Source organism: Mycteria americana, chromosome 1 (assembly GCF_035582795.1).
Source record: "Mycteria americana isolate JAX WOST 10 ecotype Jacksonville Zoo and Gardens chromosome 1, USCA_MyAme_1.0, whole genome shotgun sequence".
NCBI lineage: Eukaryota > Metazoa > Chordata > Aves > Ciconiiformes > Ciconiidae > Mycteria > Mycteria americana.
Genome location: NC_134365.1, coordinates 135949730 through 135971977, shown reverse-complemented (window position 1 = coordinate 135971977; position 22248 = coordinate 135949730). Strand labels below are relative to the sequence as shown.

At 37.2% G+C, this 22248-nt stretch overlaps 1 protein-coding gene across 2 annotated transcripts in view; it reads right to left on the bottom strand.

Annotated features, from left to right (window-relative positions):
• MAP3K15 (mitogen-activated protein kinase kinase kinase 15) overlaps window positions 1-22248 on the bottom strand; it is a 91585-nt gene that overhangs the window by 34408 nt on the left and 34929 nt on the right. The window contains exons 4-8 of one of the 2 annotated variants that reach the window (XM_075521524.1): window positions 21988-22059; window positions 18407-18600; window positions 15661-15829; window positions 14245-14351; window positions 1002-1172 (exon numbers count right to left, since the gene is read on the bottom strand). In XM_075521524.1, coding sequence (XP_075377639.1) covers window positions 1002-1172; window positions 14245-14351; window positions 15661-15829; window positions 18407-18600; window positions 21988-22059 — 713 coding nt within the window. The remainder of the gene's footprint in view (window positions 1-1001; window positions 1173-14244; window positions 14352-15660; window positions 15830-18406; window positions 18601-21987; window positions 22060-22248) is intronic. The other variant, XM_075521532.1, reaches the window with a different exon arrangement.

Below are 22248 nucleotides of genomic sequence, written 5' to 3'. Positions count from 1 at the left end.
ATTGCTAGTTGGTACCAATGGCACTCTTTGCAAAGAGCACTTGAAAGAAAGTAGCTTTTTGTCTTACGGTGAGGAAGAAAAACTTCTGCTTAGTTTCATGTCCTGCCACCTTGTGTGGTTTTGTGAAAATAAAACAAAAGAGTTTGGCTACTGCAAAACTCTTAAATGCAAAATAACCTAATTTTATTATTCATATGAGAAAAGCAATGAAAATATTAGTCTTCAGTGCAAGTTCTAAAAAAAAGGCTCCAAGCCCTATGTTTTAAAGCTTCACGTTCATTAAATGTAACTGAGACAGAGCTGACAAAGGCTCAACGCGTGCCACTAGCTGGTACAGGATGAAGAGATCCATCTGAAGCTTGTAAGTTCATTACTACCCATCCATATTGCACTAACCACGTTGAGGTGATTTGCGGGGAAAAGAGAGAGAGAGAGGAGTATTCCACAGTTACAGTACAAACCCACATTGCTAACATTATCGTACTCAGCAGTAGTTGATATGATTATATAAACGTACCTATGTGAACAGTATGTCAGTGAGAGCCTGTGTGTACACGCATGCCTTACTGTCTTAAGAAAATTTATAATGCAGTTTATCAATATTCTTCCTTATGTACAGTAGATCATTGCATTTCCTGGGGATTCAGCATGGAAACCATCCTTGCACAGAGGATCAACGTAAGTCCCGTGATCTCAGTTGTACTTCATTTTGGCCTTGAAGAAGCTTAATTGTGTATTTTCTCTACAAAGACATGGGTGAACCATCGTTCCTGCCCAATAAACTAAGTGTATCATTCTACATTCGTGATGGTCTACAAAGAGAAGCAAGGAAACACATATCCAAAGATCCAAAGAAAGTAAACCAATTACTCAAACAGGACCCTGAAAAAAAGAGGTAAGTAGAGCAATAGATCTTCTAATTCCTATAGCCCTGCTTTTCATAACCAGAAGTGAAAGTCGAAAATGTTTTTAAATAGATATTTTTGGTTTTTTTCTGTTACCATTCAATGGCATGATCTCGACTATTGGTATCTTTACAGTCAGAATCAAGAAACATATCCTTGTAGATCCTCCCACATAAGCAAAACATATCTGGAGCAGGGTGGTCACACGTCTGCAGGACTTGAAGCATAACTTGTAGTGCCTTCTCTCTGTCACCTGCATTATTTCTTCTGAAATCAAATACAGAGAATAAAATAAGTGAGTTCAGATCTGAAACAGTAACTGCAAGATGGTGGAATAACATTATCCACCATCTATCCCACAACCCATCCATCATTACTATAAACAGACTTGACTTCATTTACACTGATGTATGATTCTTGGTTGATTGATAAAAGCCAAACATATTCTCCTACCATGGGACTCTACTTCTAGCTCACATAAGAACTGATTTAAGACCAGAACTCCTCTATGAAAAAAATCTGCCATCTAACTTGTTTCCTCCCTGTACAAGCAGACAGACTCTGCACATCCTGCAATGAGAAACAAGTGCTTGTTTAGTGTTCATTTCTGACAATACTTAACAAAACTGGCCATTTTCAGCATTCGAGCTGACAGCTCATTCAGCTATGCCCAAGATTTGTAATCTTGAATCCAGAGGATCTAGAGCCAATACCAGGCAATGCTGACTAAGTACAGGAGAAGCCAGGTCAATCCTATCTCAGCCAAAAGAATGATGGAGCTTAATATGGGGCCTTTGAACTACAAGAATAAAAGGGCAAAACTGAACTGTATTTCTTTCTTAATTAAAATTCTTCAGATTAGAGAAAAATTTGGAAAACAAACAGCTGTCATAAAGCTTTTTTAATAAATATTTAACAATCATATCAGTAAGAAAATCAGTGATTAAGTAACTTTTCAATTCCTTATTATTATTAAACACATCAGATTTTTTGCCTCCCTTTACCTTGATGTTTTTGTAAGTTTAGAATTCGCTATTTACTGCAAAAATTCACTTGGAATGAACAAAAATGTCTATTTGCAAGAGCAATGCAATCACAGCTTAAGAGTTTAATAGCCTCTTCAAGACATTTTTTAATCACCAGAGAGATTTAAAATATTTACCAACCCCTTTTCAGAACTGTTTACCATTTTTTGATCCCTACCTAGGTATCCAGGAACAGACTTACAACTACTATGATTACTGTGTCAGCAATAGCAGTAGCAGATAACTGTTTCTGCTAAATTTATTATTTGCATGCCCTGAAAGGATTAATATTTACTGTAAAGTGGCTCAGTTCCTTAGGTAACCAGCTGATGCAATAAGACCAAAAACAACACATCTGTAGCAAAATTCAGGCTTCTGTGCACGTTAGGCAATGGAGAACACCTAATAAGATTAAACAGATTTGTAGCTAGTTGTGCAGGCTTCATCCTGCCTTTGATGTCACTGGCTGAGTGTAAACTTTCACAGCGAGTACTTGAATATTTTTTAAAGCATTTCTTCTTCAGATTGACTGTTGTTCTGAAATTAATACTGGTCTTCTCTAACGAGCACACAAGGAGAAAGTTAGTATCTTCTTTCAGTTTTACAAGAAATAAATAGAAGTTAAAAAGCGTGGGAGTAAATCCATTGCACAGGTCAGCACGTTCTAAACAAACCTGTTCTGAACTAACCAGATTCTCTCAGTAACAGTACCCAAGTTTCACTGTTGTTAATACGAACACAGAGAAAGTTGGGTAAACAGAGCCTAGAACAAACTTAGGCCCTAAAACGTAAGTCCAACAGGTCCCAGGTCATGTGTAACACGGTCACAGAAGTCAGCATGTGTTCAAGCTTTTGCTGAAAACACAAGAAATGCACAACTAGTACCTAACTTACAGCACTTCGGCATGGAAAAAGAAAAGTAAAAAATCACTGCTTTCCAGACAAGACAAACTTTGACTCAACTCTGCCCTGTATGAAAACAGGTTAAATGTTAATGATAATATTAAGAGGTGTTATGTACTGATTGAAAAAGCATAACTTTAAAGAAAAAATACAATGCATAAAGCAAGACCCTGCTTAAAAATAGGACACTGTGCAGATTAACACTTCTGGACATCAAAGGATGAAGCTGTACACACCAAATACAATACTAGGAGCATTTCAAAGGACCAAACCCTAAATAAACAGTGTACTAGAGGACTCAAAATAAAATTAAAGGCTTCTACCTCTTATAAGATAAGGAAAATATCGTCATTAAAAATATATTAAAATAAACAAAATTTAGGACATGACAAGTATACACTAATCTAACAGGATATTAGTAAACAAAAATAAGTTTAGACATCTTTATATTAAACTCTATTTTTCACAGCAGCAGAATTTGATGCCCATTGGGCAATACAAACCCAACATACTAATTACAATAATCTACAAATTTGGGAACAGTTATCACCTTCTAAAGCAATCCCCAAAAGAGAGGGCTAACCAAGAAATAAAACAACAGAAAAATCACATAATTTAGGCTACAAGCAACTTCTCTAAGTCAATATGAAAATATACTGTTGGATAATACGCAGAACCTGTTATGCTGGACCAAGACAGATTTTCACCACTTATTTCATACCCCACACTTTGTCAGATCTGTGCGTCTGACAGCTTGTAATTTGTTTCAAGGTATCTTGAAACAGGTCTGTGGTCCTATCAGTACAGCAAAAGAGATTACCTTAAACCCTCAAGGCTGTAGCACTGACTTCTATTTTTCTTACCCAATATCAAATATATTAGCTTCCCCACCCTCCCTAACCCCCATTTAAAGCCATAGTAGAGTGAATCACACAAATGTGGGTGGAAGGGACCTCTGGAGACCATCTAATGGAACCTCCTGCTCAGAGCCGGACCATCTCCCAACACTAGACCACGGCAGCCTTGGCTTTGTCTGAAAAGCTGAATCTTTTAAACCTCCAAGGATGGAGATGCCACAGCCTCTCTGAACAGGGAAAGCTGAAGTACTGTATGTTATGATGTACAGTTACGAGAAGGAAGGCAGAAAATGTTCTCTTTATACAGCAAACTGGTGCACAAGGTGAGACTGATTCTGCAAAGCAAATCCCCTGAATATGAAGTTTTATAAGCCAGAGCAGAACCCCAACAGGCTACTACAGAAAGGACCCTACCTTAAACAAGTCTGCATACACATACAGTGAAAATGAGTCACTCTTCATGGTTTGTCTGGGTTTGGGGGGAGCAGTTTTAAAATCACTAATCACAATCTGAAAAGTCTTTCAAAATACAGTTTTACCTTTACAAAATATATGTTAATGGTAAATGAGCTAGAAAAAAGAATACTACTACAATTTATTCAGAATTTATACTAAAACAAAGCACATACTGTGGGAGAGCTGGTAATAATACTATTTTTTTTCCACTGGTTTCTTTGTTAGCACATTTCAGTTCTCTCCCTACAAACCTTGCCTTGCTAAAACTTGCACAGCAACCAAACAGAGAAAATCAGGCTAAATTATGTGAACACAATGACTGGAAAAGCTACTGCCAGTGAGGAAAGAGATCTTCAAGTTACTACTAAATACTAGGGCAATTATGAAAATATCCTAGTGCTCAATGAAACACTGCCAAAATCCCACAACAAGCAAAATGCTAGGAATTAAAAGGAAATGGACAGAGAGTAAAAATTAAAAACATCATGATGCCTTTTTACAAATACCTAGCACACTAATCTTCAGAGCTATGTACAGTTTTAGGCTGTACATTAAACTATTAGGATTAGGAAAAAAAAAAAATCAAAGAAGGGAGAGCAGAATGATCAATGGTATGGAATGGTTTCTGTATGAAGAAAGCTTCAATAAGTTAAGGTTTTTCAGACAGAAATGACTATACAGATGGGGGTTTTTGCAAAAAAAGTTGTCCTGTAAGTCACCTTTATAGCCTCTAATCTCTTCCTCTAAATTACCCTCAGTGTTCTATTGCCAGTTTAGTTTTGCCTGATATTCTGCATCCTCCAGAAACTGCTCAGTGATTCTCTTGCCAATTTGCTAATGTTACCACGCAATTTATCTCTCTGCTTACTCTACCAGGCTTCTTTAATTGCAGAAGCAGTCTTCTCACTTCCCTGTCTACACAGGCCTCTTACCTGTCTCCCTATCCTGCAACACTAACCACTCCTCCTTCACCTCTCTGAATCTCTCCGTAGGGCTACAAACCAGATGAAGACAGTTTAGCACATAATAAAACTAAATTTTTAAGCATGGGAATATAAATGCACATACTGAACAAACAGAACTGAGTTACAATCAAGTTATGGTGCAATTTCAGTTTTGTATCACATGTTCTAATTTGCTGCTCTCCACCCCATCCTGCTGTCATATATTTTCTCTTAACTCGGGGCTGAAGTTGGACATTCTTATTCATGAGAAGTATTCAACTCAAAAACTTTCCTCTGAAACCAAGGGACAAGTTGTAAAATGAAGCAATATCACTTCTTCCAAAAAGCAGGATACATTTAAAAACTTTCTACTACTAAGTTATGAAAGGATTCTTTCTGTCTCTCCCTGCCCCATCCCCACTTCTCCACTCTCTCCTCTCTGTGTCGGAAAGAAGCTGCTGTTCCATAACTTGGCAACTTCAGTCACCAGAATTGTGGCTTGGATTTAGAAGCCCAGAGGTACTCTATGCTGCTGAGACACGTTTGCTTGTTTCCGTGGGGGAACAACTACACCACCAAGGAGTAAGTCCTAAAGGATGCACTCAGGCTCTCTCCTTGTGTTGTATGCACAGCATCCTCCTTAGCTATTGACAGCTAAGGGATCTGAGACATTCTCAGATTAAAAATTCTTAAACTGCTAATGGCACCAGAAACACTCCCTTTGCATATCAGTCCTGTCCCCATCCGCCACCCCCACAATTCTCTAGGCCTCTTCCCCTCCAAAGCTCAAGAATAATTTGTTGAGGTTTGCTTCATTTCATTCAAGTTTTCTCTGAATTTGTACTAATGGAGGGAGGTTACAAAAACAGCAATCAATCATCATTTGCAGAAAGCAGAATCTCTTTACAAATCTATCCTCCTTTTCCCTTCCCAAATTTATTTGACAAACATAAAAATTACTATTACTCTCTCAGGAAGTCCCTGAGCCACAAGTTGGTGGAAACAGTTGGGATTATTTAGGGAGATTTATCACTATACATTTTCCTGTCTCTATACTCTTCCCAAGGTATCTGCTATTGACTGCTGTCAAAGATAAGAATCTAGGCTAGAAAGAACTATGCCCTGAACCAGTATGACCATCCTTATGCTGTTTCTCTCCCCTAGCTCTCAAACATCATCCAGAAATCATATTCGTATCACAGCCTCTCACCTGGAATAACACTGCCTTACAGCAAAAAACAAATTCTCTTTTTTTTCTTTCTTTTTAATTTCATGGCTTCACACTTCTTTCTTCCCCGTCAAATCCATTCTCTTCTCCAAATCCTTCTCTCCACTGCAGTCGTTATAAGGAGTTCTAGTTTTAAATACCTCTAAAACAAAAATTCTTCCTGCTTCCCAGGCTGGTTTTACGGGCTTTAAAGTATTGGCATGGTTAAGGAGCCAGAAGTACACCCAGTGAACCAAGTCTTTGTCCAACAAAGTTAACAGGAACAGCATGGATTTCACTCGGACAAGAATTAGCTCGCTCTGTAATTAACAGCTGACATCTTTTTTTTCACCTTTTTGTTCACATCTTCCCCTCTATGGCTTGTTTCCATCTGTCTAGCTGGAGGAGACTATATACTACAGAAAACGATATGTCAATGAAAAGTAATTTGCTCAAGGGAATCCACCTTTGGTTTCCTTTATATTTCATGTTGACTTATTGATTTGATCTTCTCTTATTATTTCAAGGCCTCTGTAAGCAAACATTTCTTGAAGAGCAATGCACAGCGGAATAAATCAAACCATAACAAACAATTCTGAGAATGTTTCCCATAGAATAGTACATTCAAAAAGAGTAACCTGTTTTTCCACTTTATTCCTACGTGAATCTTGTTTACCTTCTGATTTCAGCCTTGAAGCAGCTATCAATAGTTTTCTGCACATATTACGATTAAAAAAACCCCCTGATCTCACTGTCACATTGCAGAGGAAATGTCAGTGAGACAACTTAATCAGTTAGTATAAATACAACCATTCATAAAATAACTGGTCTTCATATACAGTACTGTGTTCATTTATTACCATGTACAATATTTCTGCTTACAGTAATGATATGTAATTAATAACAAAATATTTATTTTGTATTTTCTTGCATAAAAATGGGACACTTAGTTAAGTATGCCTTAATGATTCCATAGCAGATGATCTGAACTGTACTAAATCTGCAGCAAAAAAGATTTCAAAAAAATTCTTAATTATTGAGGAATACAACAACTAATTTGCATTAGAGTTATTACACTTGTGCTCTCACTTAAAACAAGAAACTAATTTGTGAGTTAAGACACATTTCACTAAGGATGCAATTTGATTGTAGAACCTTCAATATTTGAAACAGTGAATGAGGAAAATAAAACGCTAAACTGGGCTTTGAGACTGGAACTAAATTTGCAAGTCTCAAGTTAGGTATGACAATGAAAAAAACAGCTTCTTTTTTTTCCCCCCCTCATATACATTTCGGGTGCTTCATGCAAGCCACTCATATAAAATGAGGAACCCCACAATGTGTTTTTCACTAAATCTGAGTAATCGCGGAACAGAACACTTTAAATAACCCAGTGTTTTTCAATGGGAATAATTTTCTATGGCTACTATTATTCACAAGTACTAGTGATTTTCTGCTTGCACCCTGTTACGCCCATCACTTGCTATACGCCTTTTTTTATTATTGTATTGGAATATGTTGCTGGTTAAAACACAACATGCTGAGTTAAACAATAGTGACTGCAGCTGCCCTCATCTTTAATGTAAGTGAAGACAGAGCTGCCTTGGAAAAAGACTGAAGTCTTCACAGCTCTGGCCTCATGCCAGGGCTGGGTTCGGTTTTAAAGTCTACTCTGTTTTGAACAGAATTTGGCATACCCTTTGGCCTCTTTGCAAGCTTCCAGAACTTGGTAACTCCAGTCCTGGTAAATAAGGCCAATTGAAAAATACTCAGACATAAATGTACTGCAAATCATCAAAAACTTTGCTATGCAGCCCTAAATTAGTGAAGTAGATCCTAAGCAAACAGTCAGCTGACAAGCACACTCAGCATTTGTATTAACGATAAATATCTGTACTTTATCTATCTACTATACACATACTACAGCAACAGGAAACAAAACAGTAAAGAACAAACTAGCATCCTTTTTTATTACTCTCTTAACCTGATTACAAACAAGTAAAATTCACAGAAATGGATTGCAAAACTTTCCTGTCCTATTGGCTTTATGATTTGTACTGCTCATGTGACCTGCTCAATGCTTTTAGATAATTTGAGGCAATATAAAACACAGAATAGGAAATGGTTCACTTTATTCTAAAATGATTAAATAAGAGATTTTCTATAAACTTTTTTTTTAAATGCAATATCACAGTTATTGCTTTCTACAAAAAACTTGGCAGAAAACAATAGTAGGTTTTTCCAAAAAAACTTTAAGATCTTCTTTCACTGTTTGGTTTGGGTTTTTTTTCCAGATGGATCAAAAATGTAAGTGTTGCTCATAATTAATCCACATGATAGTTTAAAACATTGAAATATTGTGATTGCAAACAGAAAAAGCATTAATATATTCACATATAATACATTATAAATACATTATTAATAAAGCACATTAAATCACTTTATATGTCCATCTCCCTCAAGAATAATCTCGGGGTTTTTTAATTAAATAAAAAGGGAAGAAAAAAGCTGTAATACTAGAGAATCAGTTTTAACACCATGCCATACATGCAGGTAGTATTTCTACCTTCTTTTCATTAATAAAGACAACCATTGCACTAGATATTCAGACAAATTACTTATTGGAGGGGTTACTGGATATGTTCACATATTCAGATTCTGTAAAATATCCAATCCCAGGGTGAAAGCTTCCAAAAAAAGGATCATTGACCAGCTCCTCTGTGTGCGACTCTAGAAATTCATCAATAAAAGCACTTGGCAGACCTCAGCTATGAGAGCAGTACATGAAAGAGCTCATCTGGCAAGAGCCAGGTCCTAACGCTAGCAATATTAACTTAAGTCAGTCCCATGAACTATAGCTATCACTCACACAGGAAAGCAGAGTGGAGAAAAGTAACAAACAGTGGCATGCAAGCCATGGCACAACACACAGGAACACTCTTTAAAACTGCAAAAACCTCAACATTTCAAAAAAACCCAGAAATTCAGGTCATCATGACAACATAAATATGTGTACTTGCCAATGTAAAATTAAACTGTGTGATCAAGGGGGTTTTTTTGTATGTTTTTTGGTTTGGTTGGTTGGTTGTTTTTTTTGTTTAAAGGAAACAAGACTACTGCTTATCTCATACAAGAGCTGCTTTTACTGTGAGGTTCTGCCATGGACTTGCACTCGCTGTTGGTGTTGAGGCCCCTGCCTCGGGAGCTGGGATGCAGGTAGATTAGAGGCTGGGAGCTGCAGGAGAAAGGACAACCATATACCTGAGGCAGCTGGAGGCCATCTGGCATGACTGTCTTCTAGCTTTACGCAGGTCCCTTCACCCAAAGACTGGCCACAGAAATGTGCAGTCCTCATTTTATAGGAGCGCTAGCTTGAGAGCCTGAAGGCTAATTAATAAAGGTGCATTTACATTTATTGCTGAAGACAATGGGATTTTTAAATATGTTTCCTCATGCTTTATACTTTAAAAGAAAATAACACTGTAGACACCTCAAGCTAAGGACCTTTAATAAGTGGACCTCATGTATCTGTCTGTTAGTTCCACATCTGTAAATGTAAGTAAACACCATTGTTCTATTTCTCCATGATAATGGTGATAAATTACTCAGGTATTGCAACAATAAACATGAAAGGACCCATAAGGAACTAATGATACTGCATGTGTGGGGTGGAGGGCTGTCCCATATAATAAATGTGTATTTATTTATCATATGACACTGTTAAATCTTTACCAAGCAGATCGACACAAAATATTGAAATACTGACCAGCTGACCTCCAGCTATTCCAGTGCACCACACCAGGCAAAGCTCTCAAGGAAAAAAATCAGACAGCCTTCAATTAGACAGACATTTAAAAGAGGAAATAAAATGGCAAACTTAATTCAGAAATTTCTTAGCTTTCAAGAATCTGAAGCTATGAGAACATCCTGTCATGGCAGCTCCCATACCTCATCTTCTCCTTACACTGTGCTTGCCTCCCAGGCAAGGTATACCCATGGACTGAAGCAAACAGCCACCTAGCCCTGAAACACCCAGCCCTCAATTACACAGCATCTTACTTCATACCAAAGGTGTGAATACAAATATTGAAAACATTCATGTTGCACATTTGGGCTGAACTTATACCTAAAGATGTGTTCCATCCTGTGCCTAAATTAAGATACAATCAGACCTAAATCTCAGCTGGGAGGCAACAAGGAACATCTTAAATCAACCCACATCTGTATAAAAGAGAGCACTCTCTGCTCTGCTTGTGTGTGGAGTCAAAATTAACTAGCTTAAAACACGGGTGGAGGAATGGCCTTTTGCTCCCTAAGACTTCTAAACAAGCAGCCAGCAGGGTGACCTATTTAGATAGTCCAGGCTTGGAAACAAGCAGAAGCCTGTCATTGCAAACATCCATTATTAGCCTCTATGTTATTGTGTAACATATTGTATGTAACAGATGTAAAATGCTCTCAATGGTCTGCTCTGAGATGGAAACCAGGGGGGAAGACAGCGATCTAGGAGAGGGGCTGTACTTAAAAACCTGCTATGTGAATCAGGGCACCAGAAATTAGCATGAAAATGTCTGCCTCCCCTACAAACAGTAAGTGCTTTAGTACATTTCTGCACAGTACTTTGCAGGCAGGCCCAGGCTTGCTTCGCTCATGATCCAAGCCAGGTCAGACCCAGGCTGGCTCTGAACCAGAAGACATGCAGCTAGGCTGGAACGGTGCTGAGTCTAAAGTAAAACATCCCTGTCCCTTCCCCTAGCACAACTTGTTAACCTGGACCCAGAACTGCACACAGCTGTGGTTCAGATTGGGCTTGTGTCCACCTGATGTACCAGCAAAGACCCGAGGCCCCCAGAAACAATCCTCTACCACTTGCCTGCCACATTGCTAGCTCTATGCAGCACTAGAATAACACTGACTTGATGTTAAGTGAAATTAGTTGTCAACAGAACTCAGTTACAGAGTCCAAGAAGAAATAAATTAATTACTTTCTCTGTTATGATCACACTTCTGGCACACTTTCATAATGAAATTAAGCAAACATTAACTTCTGCAGGGTCAGATTATTCTTACAGCTGCTAATTCTGTTTTGCTTACAATGTATGTTGTTCCTGGTAGGCTCAATCAGTTGTACTGAGCAACATTAATACTGTTCTGTATGCTGAAATTAATAGAATATTAAGTGAAAACATTGTTCTGTATTTTTATAAATAGATTCTGATAGAACTCGCTAAAAAGAATTTGTTTTTAAAACAGAAAAAATAAGTGATTCAAAAATCCCATGGAAGTAAGATGCTAAAAGCAACACTTCAGGGGTCATTTTGAACTAAGTGGATTTGTTCTGAATATTCTGAAAATTCTGTTCAAGTCTTATAATTTGACTTTTGTCCATCATTTTGTTTCAAGAAGGCAAAAACATCTGTAGAAGCTAAATTCTGCATTCTTACTGATGGAAAACTGGTCATTTATTTCTGAAAAAACTTTTCCGTGGAAATGTTTAAATTGTTCCCAGAAGAACACAAGGAGAGTCATGCTGGTTCAGGCTAGTGATCGATTTAATGAAACCTGTTGATGGGGAAAGCAAGTTCATGAGCAATTCATTTTGTCTTGTCTTATAAGGGTACTATTGGCATTGCCAAAACAGAAGATTTAATGGCATGAGGTTCACATGCTGCTCAAAATGCAAAGAATTTGAAGACAAAGAGAGTAAAGGAGCTTGCCAATTTTATTATGTACATCTAAATGAAAAAGTTTCAAAAACTGATCAAATCAGGATATTTTCCTAAGGACAAGGCATGACCCTAGCATGATTCTTACTGGCAAATTTAAACATCTTGAGTCAAATTCCTGAAATAATAAAAAGTTGGACAAACTTCTGAAAAATAGGGTCAAATTCTTCTTGTTGAAACCACTTCTCAAGACATCAGTATGATATCTTAAGACTACTTGCATTTCAGAAGCTTTACAAGATCAAGCCTGCAATTTTTAGGAGTTGGGGGGAAAAAGGTTGAAAAACATACCATTCAATAATAACAGTAATAACTATACAGCCAGGGACATAGTTTATAATTGACATAATTTAATGAAAGAAATGTCAAAATACTGGCTTCTACTTTAAAATACTGCCTTGTGTGGTACATGAAAAATTTTATAGCAAAAGTGCATTTTTTCCTTTTATTTTTAAGCAGCCTAATGAGAAAATTATCTTTCATTAGGTGTGATAAATACCAGAGCAAACTGCAAGTTATATAAATGGATTCTCTCTGTCTTCATATATTCAGATCAAAATTTTCTGAAAGATACACTTCAGTGAAACAAGTTAAGAGACTCAGTAGATGGTTAATCAGCTAAGATTTAATGGTCTATGATATCAGGAGTGGAGTATCAAGATACCCAGTGTTCGTTTCCAGTCTTAAAAAAAAAACCAAACAAACCATAAGCTGAATTATATGTAGGAACTATATTCATATATTTGGTATCAAGAGCTAAATATTAATAATTTATCCTTCTTATTATTAAAAAGGCTTAATCATCATCTAAATTTGGGTTAAGGTTCCAAGCATGGGTCTAGTTATCTTTTTCTGTGAGGGATCTGGGCATTGTCTGGCACCCGATACATTTCTTCTCACAGAGGTAGTTCTCATTGTAATCAATTAACTTCTCAGAACTTACTGGGTTTTTGTTTTCTTTTTTAATAAAAAAGGCATTTTAAATAGGTTTAATTCCAGCCTTCAGAAAACATTACTATAGCTAGCTGTCATAAAAGCATGGACATTAGAATTATGCGCAGTATCAGTCACACCTATGCTGAATACTCTATATACTCTGTATTACTCAGTACTACATTCTTTCAAAGATCACTTCAAGCTACTTGCCGCTGCCTCACTCAGATGATCAGTCAGCCTGTTAACAAACCACTGGATCCTTTTTGAAAATCACTGTTTTCTATGAACTTTCCTGTTGGCATGTACTGCATTCTTTGTTCCTATATGTATGACCTTGCACATGGTTGCATGAGAATGATTATTTTTTTTTTAGAGAACACAGTCTATAAAATGCCATGAGAAGACTGTTCTTTGACACAGAACTGACGCAGTGATATCCAATATTTTTCTGAGCAATGATTTTGCATTTACTCCCAAGTCTGATGAAACTGTCAAATGGCACCAGACTTATTACCACTTTCCATAAAATGCCACAAGAACTGCTTTTCTAGATGTTTCATTAAGATCTTAATCCCTTTGACATACGCCGTCCTGACGCTGCCCAGTGCTAATTTTTAGATTGCAGGTCACAACTTCTAGTAGCATGTGAATTGCATCTATCCAGTTACTTGTATTATTACGTGTGATTTTATTTGTATAAGATGTATTTTCTACAATACAATCTTAATATAAATTCTTTAGAAATGAAGTAATGACTACACATAGGCACTACAGAAATCTGTAGCTAACTAGAAGAGTTCAATAATATTTCTGTGCTTGCTAAGCTAGCAACGTGCCTGTAGGTCCAGATCACCTTTTAGCCTTTCAAGGAAGCAGTATCATGAATGTGTGTTCATGGATCAAGCAGTGCTTGTTACCTATTACTTTAATAACTCACCCATAACTCTGTTATGCTAAACTTTTCAAGATGTTCAGAATAATCAGTGACTCAGAATAAACAATCTCAGCCTGATCAAGAACCCATTGGTATCACGGGAGTCTTTCACAATTACTCAGGTGGCCTTTGGAACAGATCTCATCAGGTTGTTGACAAAATGATGGTTGTTGGAAAACAATGATTTCAAAAGTTACAAGCTGTCCTTGCGCACAGGAAGTATGGGATTAAGGAAAGATGGCTGTGTGTGCAGAAAGGGAAAAGAATTTGATATTATCTGCACTACAAATTTATACATAAGCCCATATGGAACAGCAGTAAAATGAAACAACCTCAATCAATCATCCTTACCGATTCAATGCAAAAGCATAATGAAATTTAATGTTATGTTGATCAGCCAGGTCACAAGTAGGAAGCATTTCTAGTGTTTCTACCAGCTTCACCATAGCATCATAGTCCTGGTATGAATTGGAAAAAAAAAAAAAAAAAAGAAAATAAAAGAAACTGAAAGCAGAGGAAAGCATCACTAAACTAAAATGTATCATGACTGCTAGACAGTATCTCAGGTGACTGTTCCTAGAAGAGTTAGTGAAATAGCCACAAACTCTTATGTAAGGAATTAAACAGGGGTTTTGTCTATCCATGTCAGTACTTGCCTCTTCCTCACCTCAATGCCACTGCCCAAATTACTAAATCCCTCTGGCCAGTTTGATCAATTACACTCCCAGCACCAGGAAGAAGAGGTGATGAGTCTGGCTCTTTCAGGCCTTATTAAGGACTTCTGATGAATAACACTTCATCAGGTCATTGCAGACTCCAGCACAGCTCATTCTGCAGTATGTCAGCCATTTGTGCATTCATTTCAGTTTCTCAGGGGTAACGCACATATACATTGCTGAAGAGGCCAGTTTACTGACATCACAAATGGCCTCACATTACTTAATTTGTTTGTTCAAAACATGTTTAGAGATAATTACATTTCTCAAGGGAGAAGACCTTTCAAAAGAATGCAAATGATTAGCAGAGGCGATCAAAATGAAGTTGGATAAAGTGCTGCAGGAAACTATGCATCTCAGAATGGAAAGTTGGGTAATGCAGGATGATGTGGTCACCCACTGCTCTCACAACACATTTATATTTATGAAATAACCAACTTAGCTCCTGATGGAAAAAAATGTCCATAGAATGGTTGGAAGTATATTTTAAAAGGGATGTCAAACACACAGACTGTCAGTTTGGAAATACAGTACGCAGGCTGTGTTTTAGCAAAGCAGAACTTATTTAAAAAATAAAAACAAGAAAAAAGGTACAGATATATTTTAAAAACAAATTAATGTTTCTTTGAAAAATAGCTCTCAACTTGGGCACCTCTGGCCAATACAATGGTCACAACAAATGCATTTTCTTCATTTCTAAATATATCTGACTTGGGGCAAGGGAGGAAAGGGAAAAGCAAACATCTTGCTTTGGTAGGGAATTTTTTATTTTCTTTTCTTTCTTTCTTTTTTTTTTTTTTAAAGGAGGTTAAAAATGACTAAAAACAAAGGAGGAGACCTCAGGAAGTCACCTAATCTGTCTCTCTTGTTCACAAGCAAAATAAATAAGAGTCTAAAGCCCCTTAAGTTGCCCAACAGACAAGTCAAACTGTTAAACAATGTAACAATTTAGTGTCAGCTTTGAATCACTGTTTAACAAACAAGTATAGAAGAACAAACAAGAGCCAAAATCCCATGGTAAAATAATCTTCCTTAGTCTTTAGGAACATACCTGAATATCTCTGTAAGAAAGAAGCAGGTTTATGACAATGTCAGAAGTCAGCACTTCAGTATTATCCATACGAAGCTTAATCCTGGCCAGCTCCTTAGCCAGTTCATCTCCTTGATACTTCTCTCTAGCTTTTCTAATATCATTTAGCAGTGTTTCTTTATAGTAGGCACTAAAGAAATAAAAGATAGACATATGGGAAGAAGACTGTTAGATATTTCTTATGAAACATGGTTATAATTCTAATAAAAAGCATAATTTCTAATAAAAAGTACCATTTCCTCAGAGTGAGGTGCACAGCAAATGTTTCCACAATTTTCATTAATTCATTATAAATATTCCACTTTGCCCCACCTCAGACTGTGGGGCTCTGTATCAATACGTTTATAACCAGAATTGCGAGATAATTTTATCAACACAGTAAAACTGGGGCATTTCTTTGCCTCATTACTGACCATGACAGATGTGGTACATCATATCTATATCCCAAAGAAGGCAGCAATTGGGATAATAAAGTGACACAGAGAGAAAAGACCAGTGTGATATAAAGAAGACGTACATGATTTTATCACAAAAGGAGGAAAAGGCTTTCAAAGAAACAAACAAACAAAAAAAACCACCAAGCCACCAAAAGCTGATTTAGTTGCAATCTGTTTGATGAACATAATACATAATGTGGGCAGGATCTATGTAAAAGCCCCCAGTAAGTGTATCTTATTTACACTAACATCAGTGCACAGTGCAACACCAGAGCTTTTATAGAATACAAAATCATATATACATTATCAGTATGACAGTTATAAATGACCTGGACAGGCTACTTAGAGGTAACTATCTGGAGCAGCTTATGGAGTCTATAGTTTGGAAGTTAGCAGATGTCACCTGACATATACTCAAGTGCATCCAATGCCTTTTTTGTTTACAAATGAGTATTCAACTTTGCTTAGCATAAGCCCTACACATAGGAAAGAAAACTAAGTTCTCTGTCTAATACACGTTATATCTCACATATAACATGTAAGTTTATAATGCAAAGCAGCAAAGTCACAGTAAGCACTATTGGAGAGCTTTTAATAGTTGTTTTACTGTCAGTGGAGGTTAGGCCAAATTCACCATGGGTTTCCAATCTCAGGTTTCTATCCAGCATTGCCTTCTACCACGCTAATGATAATGTCCTCCTTGTCCTTCTTGTGCAAGAATGCACAAGATTGTGCAAGATGTCCTTCTTGTGCAAAACAAACCAAAAGGGGATACTGGGTAATGTTTTTCAAAAGTATCTAAATGACTTAAGAATGTGAGTCTCACTTTCACGAATGATACAACACTTAACCTCTTCAAACTTATTCAAGCTTTTGGCAGGAATGAGGGATCATCTAGCTACATCTTCCTCTTCACAGGGACCTACCACAACAGTGTCTAATTCTGCAGCTGTACAAAAGCCTCTTTCAGGCACTTCAGCCTGAAACTGGGAGAGAGAAAAGAGGCTTTACTGTAGGACTTCACAATACAATTATCACACCAAAATCACCCACAACCCTGGTCATAAATGTCAGAGACAAAGTATACAGGTAGCTTTGGACAGCTGGTGCCCAGAGCACCATTTCACAATGACACAAACACTAAGCGGTACCAAAATTTACTACTACCAGGACGAGCTGTGCTTCTAGTTTCATGAGTCTGCACTGCTGAGCGCAGCTCTCCTGTATGCTGACCAACTTTACTGAGTTTCTGCCCCTCCTCTTGTCCCTTTCCTCAAAGTGGGCCTGTGTTGCCTGCATGTAGCCTCCCCTCTAGCACTGTTTTGGAGACGCAGGAGGCAGCCTGTGCTTCTTCAGGCCAGCAATATCCCAGTCGTTGCCCAGCAAGGTGCCAGAGAATAGCAGACCTGCCATGGATGGAGGTGTAAGGGACAAGGTGTGTGTGGGCAGGGTCATCTATGGGATCTTAAGAGTGGGACCAGGTGAGAAAAGGAGTTTTTTAGGTGAGCCTTTCACTTGGGTGGCAATGGGGAAAGAGAAAGAAATCCGAGGGCCCTCAGTGCTACCTCATGCTTCAGACACTAAGAAAAAGAAAACCTAGAAGCTCAGTCTCTCCCAGTGTTTTTCAGAATACAAACAAAACCAGACTAGCTGCAGAGTTCAGGGTGAGCAATCAAGAAAGAGAAACTTCCATCTCTCCAGTCCTCAAAACTCCAACAGTCCCTTGTAGAAGTGGCTGAACAGTATCGTGTTTATTAGGTGATATCAGAAGGCTAATATTAAAAAAAAACCCAACCAACCAAACAAACGAAAAAAGCCCCCAAAACCTCCAAAACAAAACAAAAAACCAAAACGTGGAAGTTACATTTGATTGGCCATTGCTGCCATATATATACACTTATTTGGTGACAGAAAAGGACAGTCTTTGGCTTTGAGCTCTATGAAGAGGCTGTGATCTTATCTCCTATTACAACCTTATGCGCTGTAATTTATACTTAAGAACTTTACCTTACCCGTGGACTGCCTTTGCTTACTGATATTTCAGAAAGTAATCATAAATCAACTTCTAGCATAACATGGTTAGTTAATTGCAACAGCTGCAGGACATCAATACAGAAAGCAGTAAAGTTAGCAGCTTCTTTTCACACTATATTAAGTACAGTGAAAAATAAAAAATAAAAAACCAATGCTACTAGAGATTCTGCATCTTTTTTCATAACATTAAAAAGGGACTATCAAAGGTTCCGCAGGTGTATGTGTTGTAAAATTACCATGACGTAACATGAACATCCTTGAGAAGGCTCATAAACTTGTCCACCAGTGGGACACAAAGTGGCCCGAGGATATTGTCCCAGCTGGGTTGCATATACTCAGAAGCTCTTCGCTGGGCATCACTTTCACAGCAAAAGTAGTCAGCACAAGGTGTGACGATGTATGGAATAAAATAATAATTGCCACTGGAAGCCTAAAAGATAAACAGGCACAGTTTAGAAAACAAATGGAAGTGGCAATATGTTTGTGTATAAACAGAATCTTTTACTGTCAGAAAAAACAGCTAGATTAGGGCTGGTACACCATGAAGCTTTAGTGCACTGTTTAACACAAGATTTGCAAGCATTAAATTCAAGGAATTTTCTGTGGAAGAGTTACAAATATTAACAAGGGTGATGAATAAGGGTCCAGATCTGTTAAGCGACAATACAATGAAACTGTTCAATTTTTTTTATGTGATGCACGGACCCTAATAGGGTCTGACAGTTACAAGCTAACCTTCTGCTCCCAGAATTTTGGGGTCAGAGATGTACTTGCATGCTCTAGGTTCACTCTGTGCTAAGAAGGATATGATGCAGAGCTCCCCACAAAGACAGAGAGAAATACAGAAACACAGGCATTGGAAGGACTTTATGGAGATGTTTAATCCAGAGGAGCCTACAAAACATCTGCTGCACGCTGCCATCAAACACCAAACCAACCAACCTTTGAAATGTTTTGTAATATATGTAAGAATTTTAACACAAAATTCTAGAAGCGAAAACCAGAAATCCTTAATATACCACATCAGTGTAAACATGATGAAGGTGCTGAAAGGGGAGAGGAAACAGGAAATGCCCTTCAGAGCCCAAAACCAGTGAGTTCAGAGTCTTCCATTCCTGAGCAAGACCCCAAAAACCAGACAACTGCGAAGTTTTCCACAGCTACTGGAAGCACTAGTATCCCATTTTGAGCTACGACAATTCTCTGCCATTTAAAAGAAAAGTAAACTTTGTGTTACAGAGTAACTAGATAGGAGCACTGAAGCATGAGTCAGTACTATACACCTAACACAATCAACTACCACTAAATACCCTTCAACCGCCACCTTGGGGATATCAAGGCATCAAACACGTACAGCAAAATCATACCTTTCATTTTTTCATATCATCTAAGCCTGCAGTAAAGCCGTAGCCATTTAAAGTCACCTTGAACAATGGGAGAATGCTGAGATGATGGAAAGAATGGATATGAAGATGGCACATTTTTATATGCATTAATAAACTAGACAAGAGAAATAAACTGTTCACAGGAAGTAACAATGTAGGGCATGCAGTTACTAAAAATACAGATGGAAAAAAACCTGTATCAGTACATGCTGTTGCTGATCTGAGTCTGTAAGGATTTAGAATTTTAAATTATTTCTAACAGATAAAGATCAAGCCACATTCCTTCCTCATAAACCCTACAGTACAGTATCTCTGTTGCAACAATATAATTATCTGTTGCAATGTTATCTTTACTTCCTATTAAAGAAGTTGGAAAATTTGCAACCCAAACCACCGGTATGTTAAAACAATCCAGTCTCAGGTTTATTCAAATAAATACTGAGTTCAGTGCAACACAAAAGCTGCTTGTGTATTCTTAACTCTATTCTTAAACCTGTAACAGTGAATTAGCTCTTCCTGCAATGGGGGGGGGGGGGGAATCCAATTTGAAAGTATGATGTATCTTGTGACACAAAGAGCTGCAGTTATCTACTGAAAAAGCAAAGCAATTTTCAGAAAAAAATTAAATGACACGCATGAAACACTGTATTAATCTTATTCAGCCAACATCTCATCTATTTGACTTAGATTTCTTGCCTCTTTTTGGACAGTGAAATCTATGCAATTAAAAAGACATTTTTATCCATGACAGACACATTTTTGTGTGCAGAAGTCAGGAACTCTGCACATATTTGAGCACGTCACCTTGACTGAAAAGCAACCAGCTCCAATTTTCTAGCTTCTTCTGTCCAATATTTACATATAATAAATTATAAAGCCTCTTCATATAGAGTGTGTGGCCTTTCTAAGAGAGTTTTTCTTATCTTCATTATGTAAAATACCAGTTCTGCCCATCTACTTTTCTTATGCTATCAAGGGTTAGAGATGGCTGAAAATATCATCCTTGCTGCTTCTGATCATCTACTCAGGATGCTGGTCTCTGACACCAAAAGCTAATCATTGTGAAAATATACTGTCCTGTTGTACACCAACTATTGCTTTTTAAGATAATGAATAAATGGCACAGGTTTGTATGAAGTAGCATATATAGCAATTCCAGCTGCAAGTATATATAATCTATAAATTATGACTTATTTAAGTATAAAAGAATTATAACTTCATAGCTTATAAAGACTGTATGCTGAGTTGGTTTATTTCAGGATTAGTAGTTAAGCTACTTTTTTTGTCTTATTTTGAGAAATTTTTAAGTTAAAAATTACAAAAAAAACCCCAAGCAGACTGGGGAAAAAAAAAAAAAAAGCTCTCCATAGCTCATCTTCCAGCAAATAACATACGCCCAGTATGCTAGCAGTGAAACTTTTGTATTCAATCACAACACTTCAAAATCTACCACAAAAAGAGCCAAAAGTTTAGGAACATAAAAAAACCCCAGGAAATAACTGCAAGTAAGTTGAGAGAGGGACCTGTTCTTCAGGGGAAAATGTTTAAAGGAATTAAGCCCAGAGCCGTGCCTTTGCTGAAGGGCTGAATGAGTTAGGCCCACATAGGCCATTTTTAGGCTCTAGGCAAGACAGGCCAAATGTAGAGTGCTTTTTGTCTTAAAATACTCCTCTAAACATTTTGCTAATGCTATTAAAAGTAAGTTTTTGACCTTAATAACATAAACAATTTTTTTAATTGTACTGCTACAGTTATTCTGGTGCAACTGTCACTTTGTGACAGAGATGACACACTAGAATTAAAGGTGGTTTTTTTTTTTTTCAAATAAATAATGTTGAGAAAAATCTCTGCATTTTTAGAGAGGGAATTAGCATAATTAGCACAAATAATAGCACAATTATTTTATTTGAGCCATGCAGTTCATTTTGCCACTTACTCAAGCACCAAGAATATTAGGAGTGCTTACCCTACCTTACAAAGCAGTTAAAAGGAAAACACATAGGATAACAGAAAATGAACTGCATTCACTCAAAGAAGTCACAAACGTTTGAGTATTCAGGGAGTTTAATCCACTGTTGTCTTAAGAATTAAGGTTTTCACAGTAGTTTTCTGTGACATCACATTCCGATCCATCTTGCGATACAGGCGACTAAGACATTATAAACTCTTAAAAAACACTTCCTCTTCTGAAGTTGAATATATGCAGTATTTTTATGTAAAGACCGTGAAGAGAGATTATCACAATCCAAACATTCTAAATTCTCAGGATCTAGCTTGCAAGGAATGAGTACTCCAAGATTACAATCACTTCAAAGGAAAGGCCCAGCCAAGCACTATTCTTAAAGTATCCTTATACATTTTTAAATGCCTAGAAAAACAGTAATAAAATGGTGTATCTATTCAACAGAAAGCAGATTTAAAGTGATACATACTTTGCCTATCAGATTACCACTGTGGTATTCAGGAGGTACTTGAACCCGAAGAAAACCTTTGTGGTTGGCAACCTACTCCAAATTGGAATAAAACAACAAAGAGGAAAACACCACCACAAAACAGCATAAGAATCAAAAAGACAGACATGACACATGAATAGAGAAATTATTAAAGAAAAAAACAATAGAAAATGAATATAGATACTTATAGCAAGTCCATATTTACAAGGCCAAGAAAACAGTGCAATGCTTTGCCACCCA